The 20503-nt window shown below is 36.6% G+C and overlaps 1 protein-coding gene across 2 annotated transcripts in view; it reads left to right on the forward strand.

Annotated features, from left to right (window-relative positions):
* Positions 1-18105, forward strand: part of LOC110033078 (uncharacterized methyltransferase At2g41040, chloroplastic) — a 30594-nt gene extending 12489 nt beyond the window's left edge. Inside the window, exons 2-9 of one of the 2 annotated variants that reach the window (XM_020736941.1) lie at positions 2856-2956; positions 3036-3176; positions 6770-6851; positions 7123-7316; positions 11511-11622; positions 17614-17727; positions 17837-17878; positions 17969-18105. In XM_020736941.1, the coding sequence (XP_020592600.1) occupies positions 2856-2956; positions 3036-3176; positions 6770-6851; positions 7123-7316; positions 11511-11622; positions 17614-17727; positions 17837-17878; positions 17969-18064 (882 nt within the window). In that variant the 3' untranslated portion in view covers positions 18065-18105. Of the gene's footprint in view, positions 1-2855; positions 2957-3035; positions 3177-6769; positions 6852-7122; positions 7317-11510; positions 11623-11717; positions 13398-17613; positions 17728-17836; positions 17879-17968 lie in introns of those variants that run through there. The other variant, XM_020736940.1, reaches the window with a different exon arrangement.
* Positions 18106-20503: the final 2398 nt, after the last annotated feature.

Below are 20503 nucleotides of genomic sequence, written 5' to 3' on the forward strand. Positions count from 1 at the left end.
AAAATAAAGCATAATAGAGGAATATCACACAGAAGCTTAGCCATCATGGTCATAACACGTAATAAAATAAAGCATAATAGAGGAATATCACACAGAAGCTTAGCCATCATGGTCATAACACGTAATAAAATAAAGCATAATAGAGGAATATCACACAGAAGCTTAGCCATCATGGTCATAACACGTAATAAAATAAAGCATAATAGAGGAATATCACACAGAAGCTTAGCCATCATGGTCATAACACGTAATAAAATAAAGCATAATAGAGGAATATCACACAGAAGCTTAGCCATCATGGTCATAACACGTAATAAAATAAAGCATAATAGAGGAATATCACACAGAAGCTTAGCCATCATGGTCATAACACGTAATAAAATAAAGCATAATAGAGGAATATCACACAGAAGCTTAGCCATCATGGTCATAACACGTAATAAAATAAAGCATAATAGAGGAATATCACACAGAAGCTTAGCCATCATGGTCATAACACGTAATAAAATAAAGCATAATAGAGGAATATCACACAGAAGCTTAGCCATCATGGTCATAACACGTAATAAAATAAAGCATAATAGAGGAATATCACACAGAAGCTTAGCCATCATGGTCATAACACGTAATAAAATAAAGCATAATAGAGGAATATCACACAGAAGCTTAGCCATCATGGTCATAACACGTAATAAAATAAAGCATAATAGAGGAATATCACACAGAAGCTTAGCCATCATGGTCATAACACGTAATAAAATAAAGCATAATAGAGGAATATCACACAGAGCTTAGCCATCATGGATTTAAGGTGGTGACGGAGTTGTATGAGGAAGATGAGTACTTAAGGGAAATTTGAGATCAGTGTCAGGAGAGGCCTCTAGGACATTACCATAGACCTTATGGCTACTTTTTCCATTAGAACAGGCTGTGTGTTCCTTGAGGGAGTCTATCATGCAGGAGAGTCACAATGGGGAAGTAATATGTCATTTCGGCAGAGAAAATACCCTTTCAGTTGTGAGGGAATATATTTTCTCGCCTAATCCGATGAGGGATGTGTAGAGGTATGTCAGGCAGTGTAGAGTTTGTCACCTGACAAAATTCGAGGACTTAATTCAGGGATATTACGTCATTGCTAGTGCTAGAGGCTCCATGGTCGGATGTATGTATTTCATTTTGGGCCTTCTTATGAAAACGAAATAAGGATTCAGTGTTGGTAGTGGTTGACAGGTTTTCAAAGATGACTGATTTTGTAACTTGCCACAGAACATTTTATGCATCAAACACAGTGAACTTATATTTCAGAGAGATAGTGAGACTGTATGGGATAATAATGACTATTACATCTGATAGAGATGTAAAATTCTTGAGCCACCTTTGGAGGACTTTATGAGGGATTCAGTTCAGCTCAACAACTAACCCGTGGACTAATGTTCAGACACTCGTGGTGAATAAGAGTTTGAGGAATCTTCTGAGGTGCTATTTAAGGAGTGAGATCTAATTCTAGTCCAAATTGAATTTGCTTACAATAGGTCCGCGAGTCAGGTTGCATGACACATTCCCTTTGAGATTGTGTATGGGGTCAACTCACTCACCCCAGTTGAGTTGGTACTATTTTATATTTTTTTTTGCTACTGAAGTTAGTGTGGATGGTGAGGCTATGAGGAGGTAGAGAGGGAGATTACCAAATCGAACCACAAGTATCAGGAGCAAGCTAATAAAACTAACAAGAATGTGATTTTTCAGGAGTAAGGCCTAATGTGGATTAGTTTGAAGAAAGAAGTTTCTCGTGGGATCTGTTGGGAAACTCAAACCCAGAGCAGATGGACCTTTCAGGATCCTCAAGAAGCTGAATGATAACACATACATGATTGATTTATTGAGAGATAACAATATTTCCGCTACCTTTAATGTGATCGACTTGACTCCATCTTATGAGGAGACATAAGCTTCGACAGATGAGGTCAAAACTCTCCCATCCCTGGAGACTGATGTGGGAAATCTTATTAGCTGGACCGGTTACGTCTAGAGTTATTGAGGGTCGGCCAACCCTCTAGTCTTGGGATCGCGGCTTCTTTTTAAGTGAGGGCCCACTCCTAGTTACCTAAGAATATATTTTTGCTCTTGTTGGTTTGTTGGTGTTTTGGGTTTATTTTTTTCTGTGGTTTGCTTTGGGACAGCTGTTGGTATCTTGTTCTCCCTCTATAGGCTATATACTAAGGTTCCAAGTGGTGCTCCGGCTGTATCTTGGTCTCCCAGTGGTGTTTATCCTTCCTATGCCTTTCCCCAGTCCTTTCCCGCATCGCTTTCACATCCCCTTCAATATTTGCTTGCTGTAGCTGCCCAAAAAACAGGAAATTTGCTGTTTTCTGCATCCAATCTGCTGCCCACTCCCAGGAAAAGCAGTTACTGTTGCTGCCCACAGACAGCAGTTGCTGCCTCTCCTTCTAGCTTGCTAGCTGCCTCCTTGCCACCATCCCGGAGGCCCAAAACCCTGAACAAAACCACCCTTATTCCCTACTATTTCCTATTGTTATTTGCTTCAGTTCCTAAAGAAAAAATTTCAACTCCTGGCTTCTATACAATTTTATAGTAGTTGTGTTGTATTTCTCCTCACCTTATTTCCATATCGATTTCGATATCACTGTCCTTAAAAAAAGTTTGTCTGTTACTTCTTTGACTTGTATTTGTCAAGTATAATAAATAATATATGCATACTCTTATACAATCACGACTTTTTAGCACTGAAGATAAACTATAGTTAATTGCATTTATATTGTATTTATTTCGAGATATTTCTGACCGTGCATGATCCAAGAATTCTCTTTGACATGTTTTATGGCCTATTTTATTAGGATAATCGAGGACAGGAAAACGGAGTTCTAGACCAGATACTGCTTTCATGCCCTATTTGTTATGTGCCATTGATACGAAAAGGACCTCCAGGTTTGAACTTGTAAGTATGAAATCCTGCTATTTTTATGGAATTTAGATTTCGACTTTTTTTTAATCACATTGCCTCCAATATGTTTTAGGCGTGCAGTGTATAGATCTGGATTCAGGTGCCAAAAATGCAATAAATCTTTTACAAGTAAAGACAGATATCTGGATCTTACAGTTACCTCGGGAACAACAGAATACATAGAGTTCAAGCCTGATCAGACAGAATTGTTTAGGTAAGTAAGAATTATCAACATCTACGACATTATTTTATTTATTTAAATTTGAATGATTATTAGTTGTACTATGATAGTATATTTATTAAGTTTGTGGGTTTAAAGTTTTTTTTAACACTGCCATTGTCGGTCCCAAGCCTGGATGTGAAAAGTGGACGGTTGCGTTAGGTAGTCGACAACCAGCGTAAAACTAGTGGAAAAAAATCATGACACGAGTTCTTTTGATCTTTGTGTAAGTGTTAGGGCGTCCTCTAGAAGCGATGCGCTGTATTGTCTGAATACAGCGAAAAATGTGCAAGGGCCGCCACATGTATAAGGAGGGTGAAAAATATATGTTTACTTTTTAATAAAGTTTCTGAAAATACGATCGAACTTAGTGATCTTAATATAGTTAATAATAATAAAACGTTTCATTTTTACCGTCGCATTAGTAAAAAAGAAGTTGAGGAGGCTTTAAAAAAAATAGGATCTGATGATATCCTAATTGAAGTATGAAAATACTTAGGAGATTTGGGAGTTTCTTGGCTTACGAAACTCTTTCATATTATTTTAAAAACTAAAAAGATGCTTGAGAAGTGGAGGAAGAGTATTTTGGTCCTCATTTTTAACAATAAAGGGGATGCACAAGAGTGTGCAAATTATAGAGGAATTAAGTTGAAGTGTCATACTTTAAAAGTATGGGAGAGGGTAATCGAATGTAGGTTAAGGCATATTACAAAAATTTTTCATAATCAATTTGGATTTATGTCGAACAAGTTTACCATGGAAGCTATACATTTATTGAGAAGTTTGTTGGAGAAGTTCAGAGATAATAAGGAGAATCTAGATTTAATTTTTATTGATTTAGAAAAAACTTGCGATAAGATTCCAAGAGAAATCCTTTGCAGAGTTCTTGAGAAGAAAGGTGTTGATATGACTTATGTTCAAGTCATTAAAGATCTGTATACTAGAGCTTTTACTTGTGTTCGAACTGAAGGAGGATTGACCAAATGTTTTCTTATTTCTGTTGGATTACATAAGGGATCGACTTTAAGCCCATATCTTTTTGCTTTAGTTATGGATGGTCTTACTGGAAATTTACAGGAGGATGTGCCTTGGTGTATGCTTTTAGTTAATGATATCCTTCTCGTGGATAAGATAAGAAAAAAGCTCAGAAAAAACTTTAATTATGGAGTTCTACATTAGAATCTAAAGACCTTCATATGAGTAGAACTAAAACTAAATACATGGAATGCAATTTTAGTAGTAGTAGCTCTAGTGACAAAAGTGTAACTTTGGGTGATCAAATTATTAAAATGTGCGAATGATTTAGATATCTCGGTTCTGTTGTTCAAAGCGATGGTGATATAGATGGGGATAGATGGGGATGCTAATAATAGAATTCAAGTTGGCTGGTTGAAGTGGAGGAATGCTTCAAGTCTTTTGTGTGATAGAAAAGTCCCGCTTAGATGAAATGAAAATTTTATAAGATGGTGGTGAGACCTACAATGCTCTATGGTGCTGAATCTTAGCATTTAAAAGAGAAGCATAATACTAAGTTAAGTGTTGCCAAGATGAGAATGATGAGGTGGATTAGTGGCTTTACACTTAGGGACAAAATGCAAAATGCATATATCTGTGATGGGGTCGGTGTAGCTCTTGTGACGGACAAACCTAGAGAGTCTTCTTAGATGGTTTGGTCACATTAAGCGTCGACCATCTAATGTTCCAATTTGGAGAGTAGATTTTTTAGATTCAACTTATGTTAAGAAAGGCCGAGGTAGACCCATGAAGAGTTGGGCTTATTGTATAAAAAATTATCTTAATTTATTTGAACTAAATGAAAATATGACACTAAATAGGATGCAATGGAGAAAAAGGATTCGTGTAGCCGACCCCACGTAGTGGGATTAAAGCTTTGTTGTTGTTGTTGTTGTTCCATGAAATGGGTATATACTTTTCATAAAAACAAAACAAGCTTTGGAATCCTCAAATGCTGCTTCTTCAGCACAATTGGATAGAAATTTCTAATGTCCAGTGACATAATGTGACACATTTTTATAGTGGTTTATGTGTTTCAATTTTTATGTACTTTGAATAAGCATAGGTAGGTTATCTTAGTACATGTTGCTAAAGAAGAATTGAAGAGAGAGAATTAGTTGAATGCATCATTCCAGTATTTGTGAAGTATTTTTTGAATCATAGGAGAGCTTTTAATAGGAAACATATAAAATATAGAATTGTAATTACATAATAATTTCAATAGTCTATGGGTTTATGATTAGGTTGGGTGGATCTTATGGATTAATGAGATGAAATTGAAAGAAGATAGAAAGAAGGCGAAAGTCTTCGTCATTGTCGGCCCTTGCTGGCAGAAAGTATATAGGTGTTTCACACTCCAACTTAAACGAATGTATGTATATCATTCATTCAAAGCTTGCATGATAATATTTGAAAGGCTTCTCAGGACAATCCTTGCTGAGTCTCTTTGTAAGTTAATTACCTGAGAATGCTAGAATATAGGATTTATTCATTTTTTTCAAATGAGAATGCTAGAATTTAGGATTTATTCATTTTTTTCATATGCTCCTACCAAGTTTTTTGTCTTTGCGTATACAAAATTGCCCAATTTTCTTTTTATCTTCAAGACTTGTAGACCATTTGTCACTAATTTACATAATTCTTACTATTCAACCGCATGTTGAATAGATGTTTTCCGATTCTCCCATTTTCCAAGAGAACCACAGGCTAAGGGTAGGTGGGAATTGTTGTTGTTGTCTATGGGAAGGAAGTTGTGATTCTGTTCACAGGATGGCAAATTGAAAATAAAAGAAATGCGCAATGCCATGATGAAGGCTGCAATAGTGAGACTAATTTGTAGCGATGGAACAGTGAATGTTGCAATAATAGGATAGCAACAACAATGAGGTATGTAGTTATAGAAAAATGGTTGAAAAGGAAGAGAGTCTGGCAATGAAAACTGTAGGATTATGCTAATGCAGCGATAATTATTATGTAATGGAAATGTGAGGAGTAAAGCTTAGGACTTGATATAATGATAATAATTGGAGAGAATTGGTTGAGCATTTCACTCCAACATTTATGTAGTATTTATATAATCCTTTGAGCGCTTCTAATAGGAAAAATATAAAATTAGTGAATAATAATTATAGTAGTCCACTAAGTAATGACTAGCTAGGTGGGATCCTACAGATTAATGTGATAGATTTTACTGGAAGAAGGAAGGTAAGAGGGAAAAACTTTTGTTGAGGGTGAGTCCCAGTTAGTGAAAATTATGCTAGTATTTCACAATTGCCAACATGTGTGTGCCTAAAATGATTAGTGAGTTTAGTTTCTGAATTCAATTATTTTCATTTAGTATGGTTTTCTGCATTGTTATCTCATCTAATTCCTAAGTTCAGTGATGATTGAATGAGAGTTCCTCTAGCTTATGATTTATTTTGATGAGTTTAAATTTGTTAGCCACCTTAGTTTAATGTGTAGTTAAAACATCCAGGCTCCACTTTGATGCGTTGGGCTCTTTGAGGATTTTGCGGTCTTAAACATTAGTATTTTGCTGGATCATAATTTCTTATTATCTTCATCCATTTTAGGAGTCCATTAGTCTCATTTCTTTATGAAAGAGGATGGCGCCAGAACTTCAGTAGAAGCGGCTTTCCTGGTCCCGACGAAGAGGTGCATTTCTTTATGATTCTCCTCTTATCATGTTCCGATTAGTGAATTAAACTCTAACTCAATTTTATGTACATGTTGACGTTAATTTCAATTACATATTACATAACAAATGACTCTCTCTATTTGATTCTGCTTTTGCTTCATTGCTAGATAAATCAATGAAACTTCTGTTAGATATAAACTGGACAGCTTATTAAATATACTGCCAACTATGATGTGAATTTCCAACCTCCATTTTTGGCACTTCAAATTTGCTTTCCCACTTTTGCAGTTAAAAATGGCTCAAGGGTACTTCTCGTCTGTGTTTGGGGGTGTTCTTGTAGATGTCAGTTGTGGGAGTGGTTTATTTTCAAGAAAATTTGCAGCGTTGGGGACATATTCGGCTGTTATTGCATTGGACTTCTCTGAGAATATGCTTCGTCAATGCTATGAGTTAATCAGACAAGATGCTTCCCTTTTGGCAACGTAAGTTTGTTATCTGAGTGTGTGTGTGTGTATTTATATATGTGTGTGGTTGTGTGTGGCTGTGTGTGTATTTATATATGTGTGTGGTTGTGTGTGGTTGTGTGTGGGTGTGTGGGTGTGTGTGTGGGTGTGTGTGTGGGTGCGTGTGTGTCTATATATATACATATATATGTATATTTATAAAAGGCAAATTCATTGATGTAAAAGAGAAGAATACAAAGGTTTTAGTTAGTGGGTATAAAGAGCCCACTCAGAGGGAATACAATTCATTGAAAAAGAAACTTTAGAATACTCGTATACCCAAAAAAATTGAAATACTCTTATTCATAGTGGGTGGATTTATCACTTCCCCTCCCTCTGGTTCTAGGGAGAGAGTCTAACACCAAACTGAGATGTGGGCTTCTGCCCGAAACTATCAAACAATCATCCTGAAAATTCTTGAGTTCTAGCATCCATTTTTTCTTCTTCCTAAATTTGTAAACTTCTCATTCATCTGCCTGTCTTTGTCACATATGATTTCTTTGTGAATCTTGGATGGTGAGCTCACCCTGTGGGGTTTATATATATATATATATATTTAAACGCACAAGGGCTAATTTTATTGAAATTAAAAAGAAACATAGAGGTTTTATGAGAGAACCCAAAAAAAGGTGTCCTACCCATATGATACATCAGACACTAGCATCCTAAAAGAATGAAACATAGATAAAAAAAAACAAAATTTGCAGGAAATAAGTTGTTAGGCACGCTTGGTCTTGCCTCTGCCTCTGGTTCTAGAAGCGGAGACAGCTAACAAATTGCTGAGTGTCGTTCCATTACCCGAAGTTACTAGAGTAGCATCCATTAAGTTCCCAAGCTGGGGTGTGCCTCCATTTTTTTTTTCTTTGTAGATGTGTGTACGTGCCATTCCTCATCCGAGGACTGGCTCATTTGATCGGTATGGTCAACAGATTGTTGGGCATGTAGGAGAGAATGAGTGAGGAATGACTCATTTGATCGGTATGGTCAACAGATTGTTGGGCATGTAGGAGAGAATGAGCCTCCAGCTCCTGACTAGCAGTAACAACATTCTGATTCTGAAGGGATGGTAAGCATGTCTCTTCAACGCCTGATGCATCAGCTTCAATATTATCATCAATATTATCATGATTATCGGACCCAAGTAAACCATCTGCCAATATACCAGTCGGAAGAACAAAGACAGTATTGTCTCCGGTAGTGGGAGGGGAGGTGACATCATTTCAACCGGTGTTTCAATAGTCTGTGGAATGCGCTCAGGAGCGGAGGAGGGACAGGTATGAGGTAGGGCAGATCTAGAAGCGTTTTTACTAGAAGGTTTTAAATTCGGATGCAACTGATAACATTAAGAAGTAGAATGTCCAAACATACGACAGTGAGTACAATAAAGTGATATCTATTCAAGTTATGCTTGTTGCCAAAATCCCCGATGTTGTGTGCTAATTCATATTTCTCTCGAAAAAGGTACAGTAATATCGCTTTCTATCAAAATTCTGGCTTCTGAAGATCGAATCAGATTCACTGTAGGCGTGTCAGCTTTAAGAGGTTTACCGTATACCATCGCTAAAGCGAAGAAAAGCTCTTGATAAAAAAGGTAGATCTTCAAACCTGGGAAGCGCAGTCAAACAGGAATTGTAGGAGGTTCAGTACGGGGGTCAAAAATCACCGTTCATTTTAAAACCTTCATCACTTGGTTTTCTATTCGAAGAACTCTTCTCGCAAACAAATGGGTGTAATCTTCGTCATTTGATAATTGAATAAGAATGTGGCGACTATCCAACTTAACGATCTTCCAACCCTCTTTCAACTTCATTTGCTCAAAGTCCTTCCGAATCAGCTCAATTTTAGGGTTTCCATAAAGAAACTTACCTACTAAAGACAGTCGGCAGGGTGAAGCTAGGGTGGAGATCTCTGCCTCAGTGAGAAAGATTGCAGGTTTGCCATTTGTGTGTGTGTGTGTGTGTGTGTGTGTGTGTGTGTGCGTGCGTGTGTGTGCGGGTGTGTGTGGGTGCGTGTGTGTGTGGGTGCGTGTGTGTGCATATACATATAGATATATATGTATGTATGTATATGTATATGTATCTACACACACACATATCTCATAACCTTGGTAGAAATGTCCCTTTCTTGATCCCGTCCAATTATAGCAATAAGTTCTTTCCTCAAATTCTAGATTTATTATTTGTTGAATATATAGTCACAGTAGCTCAATTAGTCTGTTTAATCTATATGGTTAGAATGCATAGCTTGAACCTAGGTGTTATTTTTTTTCAAAAACGTCTAGTTCAGGATCCACATCTCGTTCTGGCTGCTTATGATCTTTTGGCACATATGACGGTGATCAGCGAGTAGGCCACTCTGCAACACAAAAGCTATGCTAAGAAAACTTTAAGGCAGCTTTCCGACTACATTATATTTAGGCACTTAAGGCCCGTGATAAAGACAGTAATTTCTTTTGTATATATGGGCTGGCTCGGAGAATTAATTGTCACAGTACCTTTCCAGGAATTTCTGTCTTGATTCAATGTAGTGCTTTCTGAAAAAAAAATTGTATATATATATATATATATACATATATTTATCTGTATGTGCATGCGCACGCTCTGAGATATCAATGATTACAATGGAATGAGACTTCTGTTTAATCTGTTTAAAAGTGGGAATCAGAGCACGCAGATTAGCATTGATGGAAGTTGCAGCCTTAGTAGAAATGTCTCGTTAAATAATTCTAAAGTACAGTAAACTTTGGTCATCTTGCAAACTTGAGCATAGCTCGATGATTTAATGCGCAACAAACAAACCAACTGGACTTTTTTGAGTAGGATGTATCGGACTGCCAGCTTCCATCAGTTGACTAGGCTTTTGATAAAGAAGGTATCCTTGATCCTTCTCCTACATGCTGCACGACATTATATTTTTCAATTTTATTTCCATTGGTTGATCCTAAATTAACAAAAGGCTTTCATCATCTGATGACTTTTATCTCTATTCTTTCTTAAGTCTCTATACTAAGAGTTCCTATAAAATGTTCTTTATTGAAGTCTGACTTTTACAATGCAATTTGTGAAAGCCTTTATATCCTGAAATTTTAACTAGTTCTGAAGTGTTTCTTGATTTTTTTTTATTTTTTTATTTTGTACTTGTTATCAATCTTCTTGCGCTTGTTTTAATGGTTTTATTCATCAAGATCATATGCAAAAAGTGTCTCCGAACAAAACTATACAGATTAGTTGATGGCGGTGAATCCATTGCTTGTATTTTCTTTTCAATCTTAGTAGATTAGAAATCCACACTTTAAATTCTTTATTTTTGAAATTTTTTGACAAAAATGGAAAATTAGGTGGTAATACTGTTACAAAGTTGCTTCAGTCTTTGTGGCGTATTATCATTGCCAGTGCATGCTTATTTTTACGTACATCGTCAAAGAAATATGAATTTGGAAAGAAAACGTTGACCAATGGCCTAATTCTAAAGCTATGTAGCTTTATAATTTTCTTAGTTAACAAGTGTAGTATTGGAATCTCAAGTGCAGTGAAACCGGAGTTCTGAACTATGTGCTGCCTAAGAGATAGAACAATGTTTTTGATTTAGACAACTACATACATGGCCAAACTGCTACATGTTCATGACAATACATAGTTTGTATGGCAAATGACGAGAGCGTCATAGTTCTAAATTATGATTTCATCTTCCTGGTGCAGTTAGAGCAGGATAAGTTTGCTTTACAGAGATTTTGTTGTAATTTTTTTTTTAAAATTTCAAATGTTCTTAATATAAACGACTTTGTGATGGAAGCACAGATAGCTGTTTAGAAATTAATACCCATTGTTGTGATGGTCAATGAAACTGTCTGGAAGCCTGCATGTTGAATCTCCTTTTTTATGGAGATTCGCATGCTAATTATTCTGATACCCCTTAGATAAAAAGTGTGTGAGACTTCAGTGATGCAATTTGAAACATGAATACTTTTATTTTAGAAAGCTTGGCTTCTCTTTTCTATTTTCAGCGTAATGATCCTTTTTTTGATAAATATGGTGCCTTAAGTTCTCTGAATAAACTATACTTTCAATCTTTATCGGGTTTCTGACTTTCTTACTATTGTATATTTGTCCTCAACTGTTGACCATACTCGCATTATTCTATTTGTGGTAATGCATTTTCTTGGTCAATAACCAGAAATCTTGCTCTTATGAGGGCGGATGTCTCAAGACTTCCATTTGCATCCGGTTCAATTGATGCTGTACATGCTGGTGCTGCTCTGCACTGTTGGCCCTCTCCCTCCAATGCGGTAAGACTTCAAAGATTGAGCATGCGCTGTATTTTTTTTTAAAACCGGAGTTGATTTTATTTCATCAAAATAAAATATAAATGGTTGTGTGGTAGGTGGATCCCACGACAAAAAGGATCTCCAAAATAATTACAAGTATACTTAAAAAATAAGAACTCCAAAAGGTATACTCTGTATCCTTTAACTTTGTGGAAGATCACCCAAAAAATTCTGTACCTGTACCAATGGACAAAGACAAAAGGGCAAACAATAAAGTTGCAGAAACAAAGACATCATGTAGGTGCTTCATTCCAACAAGCTAACCAGTTGATTCCATCCCCACATCCACTCCATGAAATTGTACCTTCAAGCAGGATAGTAAAAGGAGACAACAGACAAGCAGAAGGAATTTCAAACCATCCAGAGACAACATCAATATTCAGCAGCCAACAATAGTGCCCCCATTCTGTATTAAGCTGGGGTTTCTCCATTTCCAAAAATATTCAGCAATACAATCAGTTGCCCCATTTCTAGAATTAAGGTTTAGATTTGTTGTGTTGAGATTAACTCCAAATAGCATGAAATACAATACAAGCAGAATGTAAAATGATAAGTAGATAGCATGCAATTCCATCTATCCAAAGAGCAATTGCTACTATTAAGATGAGACAAAAAACCAAACAAATGAAAAGCAGGCAGCAGCATTAAATTCTTTGTAAAGATGGTAAGATTTTGAGTAATTGTAAAGAAGGAAATCGCCCAATATCAGTCACTTAAAACAGGTTGTTGTTGGTTCAATGGAGAGCCTAAAGTTGTTTCAATCCAAAAATACAACCAACCATATCTTCTGTTCCAATATAAGCCAAATAAGGCAGGTTTCTGTAATTAATTTTGAAGCAAGCAGTTGCTTCAATCTGGAAAAAACAACCATCCAATCCCACTGAACAGTACAGCATACAAGAATGGGTGCAACAGTGATCACATGTTTCTGTAAATATAAAACAAATAATGAAATAGAACAAACAGCAGCAGCAGCAAAGTGTAAGTTAAGAGTCCAATAGCAGCCTATTAAATAAGTACCATCCATAGATCTGATGTTATGTAAACAAGACAGCCATCCATCCCCACTGGACAGTAAAGCACAGAAAAATGAATGGGTGCAGCAGATAATAAGTTTTATATGAAATCCATTCCTAATCTCATGTTCTTTGAAGCTATTCAGGATGGTTTTGCTGTCCTTGCTTTGTATCTAGGCCTTGATACCATCCCCTTTAAAATGCTGGTGTTGACTAGTTGTTGGTTCTCTGTGGACCGAATCTTATCTTTTCAAACCTATCTTTCCTAGTTATAAAACATAATCATGATAAACCTGCTTATATATAAGTGAACATAACTTATAAAATCTTCAATAATGATTCAAGATAAAAGTAAATTACTATGGGCTGTTGGGATGCAGGTCTTAGGAATTCCAATACAATTTAAATGCATTGCATGGTAAATTCATCGCATTTGAAATACAATATGATGTTTGGTTGTTTATGGAATAAATTTAGGAGGTTAATTTTTTGTTTTGATTGCTTTGTATTTTTTTTTTTAAAAGTAGGGCATTCAAATATATGTGCGTTGGGGGTGGTTGACGTGGTGGTGGTGGTGGTTGGTGTATTAGAAATCACCTGAATTGGGTGATTTTGAAATACGCTGAAAACAAAGTAAAGGATGAATTCTAAATATGTCACTTTCCATTCTTTTTTTCATTCAGTCAAACTACAAGATTTTCAAAATATCTGCATTTATTTAAGTTGCACTTGAAATACTTTAAGCCAATCACTCCCTATATCCTTATATTTATAAAGAAATGTCTATACTTTGGTTTTCATGGAGTTGTAGCTTAAGCTATGACGTTCATTGAGTGGGTTCTTAAGAGGATGGCTTGAAGAGGATGATACCTTCATTGTAGTGAATCCTTAAATTTAATAATTCATGTTCATAACTTTTTTGCTGTTTCACTTAGATTTTGCAAGAGGTTGCATAAGACCATGAGGCAGTGGTGTTGACTGGCGGCAGCGAATTGGGAAGGTTGCGGTGGGGGTTTGGGTGGTGGTCAGATTATTTGAAATCACCTGAATTGGGCGATTTTGAAATACGTTAAGGAAAAAGTAAATGATGAATTCTAAATATGCTACTTTCCATTATTTTTTCTTCCAATCAAACAACTAGATTTTCAAAATATTTGCATTTATTTACACTTTAAGCCAATCAGTCCCTCTGTCTATATAGCCATAAAGAAGTTTCAGCTGGCATGTCTGTACTTAGGTTTTCAGAGTCCTACCTTAAACTATGAAATTCATTCACTGGGTTCTTATGGGGATGGCTTGAAGAGGATGATACCTTCACTGTGCTGAATTCTTCAATTTAATCATGCATGTTCATGAATTCTTTATTGTTCCATATAGATTTTGCAATGGGTTTTATAAGGCCATGAGGCGGTGGTGTTGGCTGGTGGCGGCAAACTGTGATGATTGGAAAGACGATGCAGTGTCTTACAAAATCACCTAAATTGGCGATTTTGTTATCCACTAAAAACAAATTAAAGGATGAATTCCAATATATTAGTTTTCGTTCTTTTATTAGCCAACGAAACATCAAAATCTATCAGAATCTCTGCATGTCATTTACACAGACGTAAAATAAGTGGAAACCAAATGTTCCCTATATCATTATAATCATAAAGAAACTCTACCTTGCATGCCTTTACTTAGGTTTTCATGAAGTCCTCGTTTAAGCTATGAATTTTCATTGGGCATGTTCTTATTAGGATGGCTAAACATAGATTTTTGTGAGGGGGGTGGGTGATTCTTTTGAAGGAATGAAATGAAATTTTTTTCATACAACTTTGTAAAGACATCTTTTCTTTCTTTTCTTATTTTGCTCATGTTTGAGATTCTTATTATTGCAAATAACTTTTGTATGTTCGAGTATTGGATTGTAGATTAATCATACCGTGGCATCGTTCAGTGATTTGTTGAACTTCTGATTAACTTAACAACATGAGCGAGTGATAAAATATCTAACTGCGAAAAAATGTAGTTAGTTCTTGCTTAGGCAAATCGAATGATATTATTTTGACAAGGATTTATGTGTTAATAGGTTTGTTCGCAATTGGTTGTCCATGTGAAGCTCTTGGTGTTTTTAAGGACCTTGAATAAAGCTGTACACTTATTCCCAGATCAAGAGACTAAGTGATTTAGACCCGCGATCCAACTTATTTGTTTTTTAAGTTCTCTGATGTTGCAAGAGGATGACATGTTTACGAGGGCTTAAACTTTTTCCCGATTGGCTTTGATTTTTTATTTTTTTGTTCCCGCCCCAAACACACACTTAAACGGGTTCAACTTCAATTTATATCTTTTTAGTATCTCAAATATTTCCTTAAAGTTTTCTCTGTGTTGTTCAGATGTTTTACTTTTATCCAACATATCATCTACATAGACTTTAATATTTCTTCATTTTTGATCGGCAAATTGTACATTCATTATTTTTGATAGGTGGCGTGTTCATGTTATTAAGCTTGAATCACATTATATCATAACAAAACACACTCTTCTTGGTGATGAATGCAGTCTTCTTAGTGTCCGTATGGTATATTTTTATTTGGTGATAGTCAGAGTAGACTTGTGGGAAATTTATAATTGAGTGGTCGATGATCGAATCCATGAGAGTTGATATGTGGTAGAGGGTTATTATTTTTCAGATATGCCGAGTTGAGGCTGATGAACTTAACGCACATTCACCACTTATCGTTCTTCGCCTTTGGGACCATCACCATGTTGCTACCTTGTCCGGATATTGAACCTCCTTAGTGTAGCTTTCCTCCAACAACTTTTACCATCTTCTTGAATTAATTCTTCCAATGTGAGTGCCACTGACCTCATCTTTTGCTTTGATGGGTTGAGCATTCAGGTTGATGGTCATCTTGTGGCAGGTGATGTCGACGGAGACTCCTGTTATCTCCTCGGTCAACTAGAAGAACATGTGATACTCTCGAATCGTGGTGATGAGCTTGTCCCTGCTAACTGGCATCGAAAGTCATACTTCGAAAAATTTTATCGCCTTCCCCAGTTGCAGACAGGATTTTTTTGATTGCCTTGGCGGTCTCCAGGTCATTGCCTCCCTAGATATCTAGTTCCAAGGTCTCTTCACGAACATTGTCTACAACCACCTAATAGCGGATGTGTGTCTGTTCCAAGTCGCCCCCAGACAGTGATTACTTCACCTTCCCTTGGGAATTTTACCATTAAATTGTACGTCGAGACGACAACCTTGAAGGTGTTGAGGAGAGGACGATCGAACATGAAATTATATGTTGCCGTCGATTCGACTATACTAAAGTTAATCATAGGCGTAAGTTTTTATCATTCTCGTCCCAGCTGATGGGAAGAGTCAAGACGCTCATCTTCTCATTCGTTTTCTTTTGAAAAGCCATACAACGACCCAAGCATGGCCAAGGGATGCAAGGTACCTAGGGTCATCTTATCGAAGGTGGGCTTGAACAAGATCATCAAACTCCACGTTATGAGGATGTTGTCAGTTTGGAAATTGGTGATCAATGCATGAACACGATGACATAATTATAGGGATTGTCTTTATTAGTCAGTTGTTCCTTTGTGAAGATGACAAGCGACTGGTGGATGGCTCATTGTTTGGATGAGGCTTCCATGCAAAATTCTCCTGAGCAGAATCTCTTCAAGCTACCGTTGAGAGGTTTAAACTCCATCTCCTCCAAGAATGGCAGGGATGGCACCTAAGATGTGAATTGCTTGCGCAAGCAGGTTTTTTGTAGTTTTCTTCTGTTAGTGCTTTTCCCAGTCTCTGGGTGATTGCTTTGGGTGCTACAAATTTCTTCAACTTTTTGGCTTTGAATATTTTCTCAATCAAGCTCCGGAGGTGGCGACACTTTTGTGTGTCGTGTTCATGGTCCCTATGATAGGTGCAAGTAGTGCTGGAAGGAACTTGATCAAACAAAGACACTGTTTGTGGTTTTATGTGGTAAGTTTGGTGAAGTTTCTATTGTTCATGGAGGCTAATCTTGGTCAGAGTTGTATGGTTTTGGCAGTGTCTTTCCTTAGATGCAATATTTTGGGGGCTTGTGAATAGGTGATATCTCAAGTTTGTGATGCTTTTTGAGTGATAGGTTGCAACTTGTTATTGTGGTTTAGGGCGCCTTGGAGAAGATGTGGGGTGGTGGCAAGCCTTTTTGGTTAGCAGGACTATTGCAGAAGAGGAACTTGGGAGCTCTTTTTAAGGGTTTAAGTTGTAGAGAGGTTGTCCATCGGCTAGGCAAAGGTCTTATGGTTCCCTTAAGGTTGTTGAAGGAGGAGGGGGCGCGGGATGCATTGGATTGGGTTGTTGATAGTAAAATGAGGGATAGTAAAACAAAACTGAATGGATTAATTACTTGTCGAAGTCTATGAAGGGTTAGTCACAAAGTTATCTCCAATTTGCAATCAAGTTAGAAGTTCTAATTCTTCACAAGCCGGCATACCAGAGCACTAATGACACAATGATGTTCCAGACACAATTCCACGACTATTGCAGGCATTAATCATTTTCTTATATATAATTTTGATTACATAATTCAATTGTTTATGCGAACATTTAGAAATTTGGATATTTTTTGTTCTTTCTATTTTGAAATATTGCTGAAAATTTTTATTCTTGTTGAATACTGTTTAAATATTCACCTTTTGCTTTTTTGTAACATTAAGAAAAAATTAGTCTATATCGTGTCACCCAGACTTCCTCGCCTGTCAATGACAACCCAACATGCAATTTTTAGTATCTTTACCACCTTTCCTTATCTATGGCGTCTGTAATATCAGACTACTATTCGAGGTTGCTGGAATAAGCAAATTTTTAGTATATGGGCCACGTTTTCTTGTTGCTGGCAAATTTATTTATTTATTTATTTAGTATTAGCGAAAACAATATATTTTAGTCTTATTTATTGCATAGGTTGCTGAAATAAGCCGCGTCTTAAGAAGTGGAGGTGTATTTGTGGCTACAACCTTTTTAGCAACTCCCTTTAACATCCCTTTCTCTTCGGAAGCGCCGAGGCTTTTTAGATGGGTAATTAATTGTTTGCTTCTTCATTTTACTCTAACCATAGAATAAAAATAAAGTGATTTTAATCTCTGTGTGCTCAAAATATCCTGACTATTTACACTTCGATTTGCAGTTACATGGGCAGGTGACCAACAGTTACAACTATTTTACTGAGGCGGAGATTGAAGACCTGTGCAAATCCTGTGGGCTCATAAACTATTTAACCAAAGTACATAAATCTCTTAAATTTTTCTATTTTACTGAGGCGGAGATTGAAGACCTGTGCAACTCCTGTGGGCTCGTAAACTATTTAACCAAAGTACATAAATCTTTTATAATTTTTTCTGCGCAAAAGCCATGATACAATTTTTTGTTTTCGTTCTTCAATTGTTGGTGAAATGTATAGACATACATACATACATATATATATATATATATATATATATATATATATTATTTGCCTTTTAACAAGACATAATTTGAAATTCTTCTTTGAAGTCTTACTTTTCGACAAATGTTTTATGTATAATATATAATTAAAAAATATTAGCTTCACAGCATTTAAAGCGTTATTAATTTACATATGTTGCAGCGATTTAAACTCCTGCAAGAGCTACTGAATTTCAATGCTTTTGCAATCCTATGATAGTTGCGATTTAAACCATTGCTGCAAACTTTTTTTACTAATTTTTCTGACGCTTCTAAAATGATGGGGAAAGAATTGTGGTGGAAAGTAAATATGGTGTTTTTGTGGAGACTTGATACTGTTTCTGCCATTTGTGTTGCAGCTACAAAAAACTTAATTTAGGGTCCATTTCAGGCGATTTTACTTTTTTTGTATTGTAAATTATTATGGAGAAATAAATTTTTAATTAAATTACGGTGAAGCTTATAAATATTTATTTTACTGTCATCATATTTTAATAATCTGTTTAAAAAAAATGGGCGTAAAAATTCCGAAACATTTATTTTACGTCTGAACTTCGTTCTTTCTCTACGACTCTCGATGTGATGGGATGTTTCTCTCTCGATCGGAAGGGATAGAAGAAAGGCGTGAAAATTTCACAGATCTCCTAACGCATTCATTGGTCCTTCCCACTCCCTATTCCTCTCGGGCAAGGCTTCTTGAAGAGTCAGCCTCGATCTCCCTTCGCCACTGCTCAGCATCGTCGCCTCCCCAGCCACTGGCCCTAGTCGCGTTTGTTTCTTGAGAATAGGGAGGTGAACAGGAGGTTGCCTAAAGTTTTAGTTGTGGAAAGGGTAATTGAATTTTTGGGACTCCAACCTGTGCATGATCGCCATGTTGGGACAGTGCAAAAGCGTGGAATCTCTGGTGGGCACAGAAACAGAGTGAATGTTGGGCTTGAAATGGTGATGGAACCTTCATTGCTGATACTGGAGGAACCTACAATGGATAGCGCTTCATCTCAGTTACTTCTAGGAGCTCTTTGTCGTAAGCCTTCAACATACAAAAACATTCGAAATTGCCATCTTTCTCTCCTGCTTTGCTTCCGGCACACAAAAGCCGTAGTAACTCCTCCCCACCTTATACGAAAAAATATTACATCAGTGCGTAGCACGTAGAGTAACTTGCGTACCCAATGAAATCACGCCACGATACCCTGCACGACGCAGAAAAAAAAACGACGCAGTAACACGGGGAATATTTCTCTCCTGTGTTATTCATGTGTTATTGTGTTTTATTCATGTGTTATTGTATTCTGAGAATATTCCTGGTGTTATAATAACACAATAACACATGAATAACACATGAATAACACACAATAACACAAGAATAACACGGGAGAGAATATTCTCCCGTGTTACTGCGTTGTTTTTTCTCTGTCGAGAATATTTTCTGTGTTATTCAAGTGTTATTGTGTGTTATTCATGTGTTATTGTATCCTGAAAATATTCTTGGTGTTATAATAACACAATAACACATGAATAACACGCAATAACACATGAATAACGCGCAATAACACATGAATAACACAGGAGGGAATATTTCCCGTGTTACTGCGCCGTTTTTTTTTTGCTCTGTCGCGCGAGATGTCGTGGCGTGTTTTGATTGGCTATGCACGTTATTTTTACGTGCGTAGTACTGATGTAATATTTCTTCCACCTTATACATTTTCCAACAGAGGAAGGGGAAGGGAGTGTGGAGGGCGGAGGAAGGCGGGAGGAGGTATGTGAAAATTTTGTACCTTTCTTCAATCCATTCCGATCGAGGGACAAAGATCCGTTCCGATATGGAGACGATATGGAGAGAGAGGACGGAGTCGTGACGGAGTTTTCAGGCTTAGTCGTAAATTATTTGAGGAATTCTATATGTAATAACCTTATATTTTTACCACAAATAATTTTATAATAAGAAAATAATTTCTCCGATAAAATTATGATAGCAGTCTAAAATATAAAATAAACAGGTCTCAAGTACATTTTTGATTGCTGCATGAGTTACGTGTACTGGCTATAAGATATTGGTTGCAACCTCTTCATTAGTGCAGGTGCTCCAAATAGTTGGTAGCACCATGTGATCCGATGTGAAATGATATTATAGCCAAGTCCATGCTTGTGACCAAACCCAGCGGTGCCATAAATCCTCACCGTTCATGAAACGTCAACTGTGGCTGTATCCATGCCTTTACAATAGAAGTGAAAATCATTATGTTCTCTTGGTTGTCTTTCTCAATCAGTGTGGATTTATAGAGTATTTGAAATCACATAGGAACCCTATGTCAACTCTCTTGATCATTTTCATCCCCTTTAAATTACTAATCTTGATCTATTTTCATTC

The sequence above is a fragment of the Phalaenopsis equestris genome, unplaced genomic scaffold (assembly GCF_001263595.1).
Source record: "Phalaenopsis equestris unplaced genomic scaffold, ASM126359v1 Scaffold001086, whole genome shotgun sequence".
Classification (NCBI taxonomy): Eukaryota; Viridiplantae; Streptophyta; class Magnoliopsida; order Asparagales; family Orchidaceae; genus Phalaenopsis; species Phalaenopsis equestris.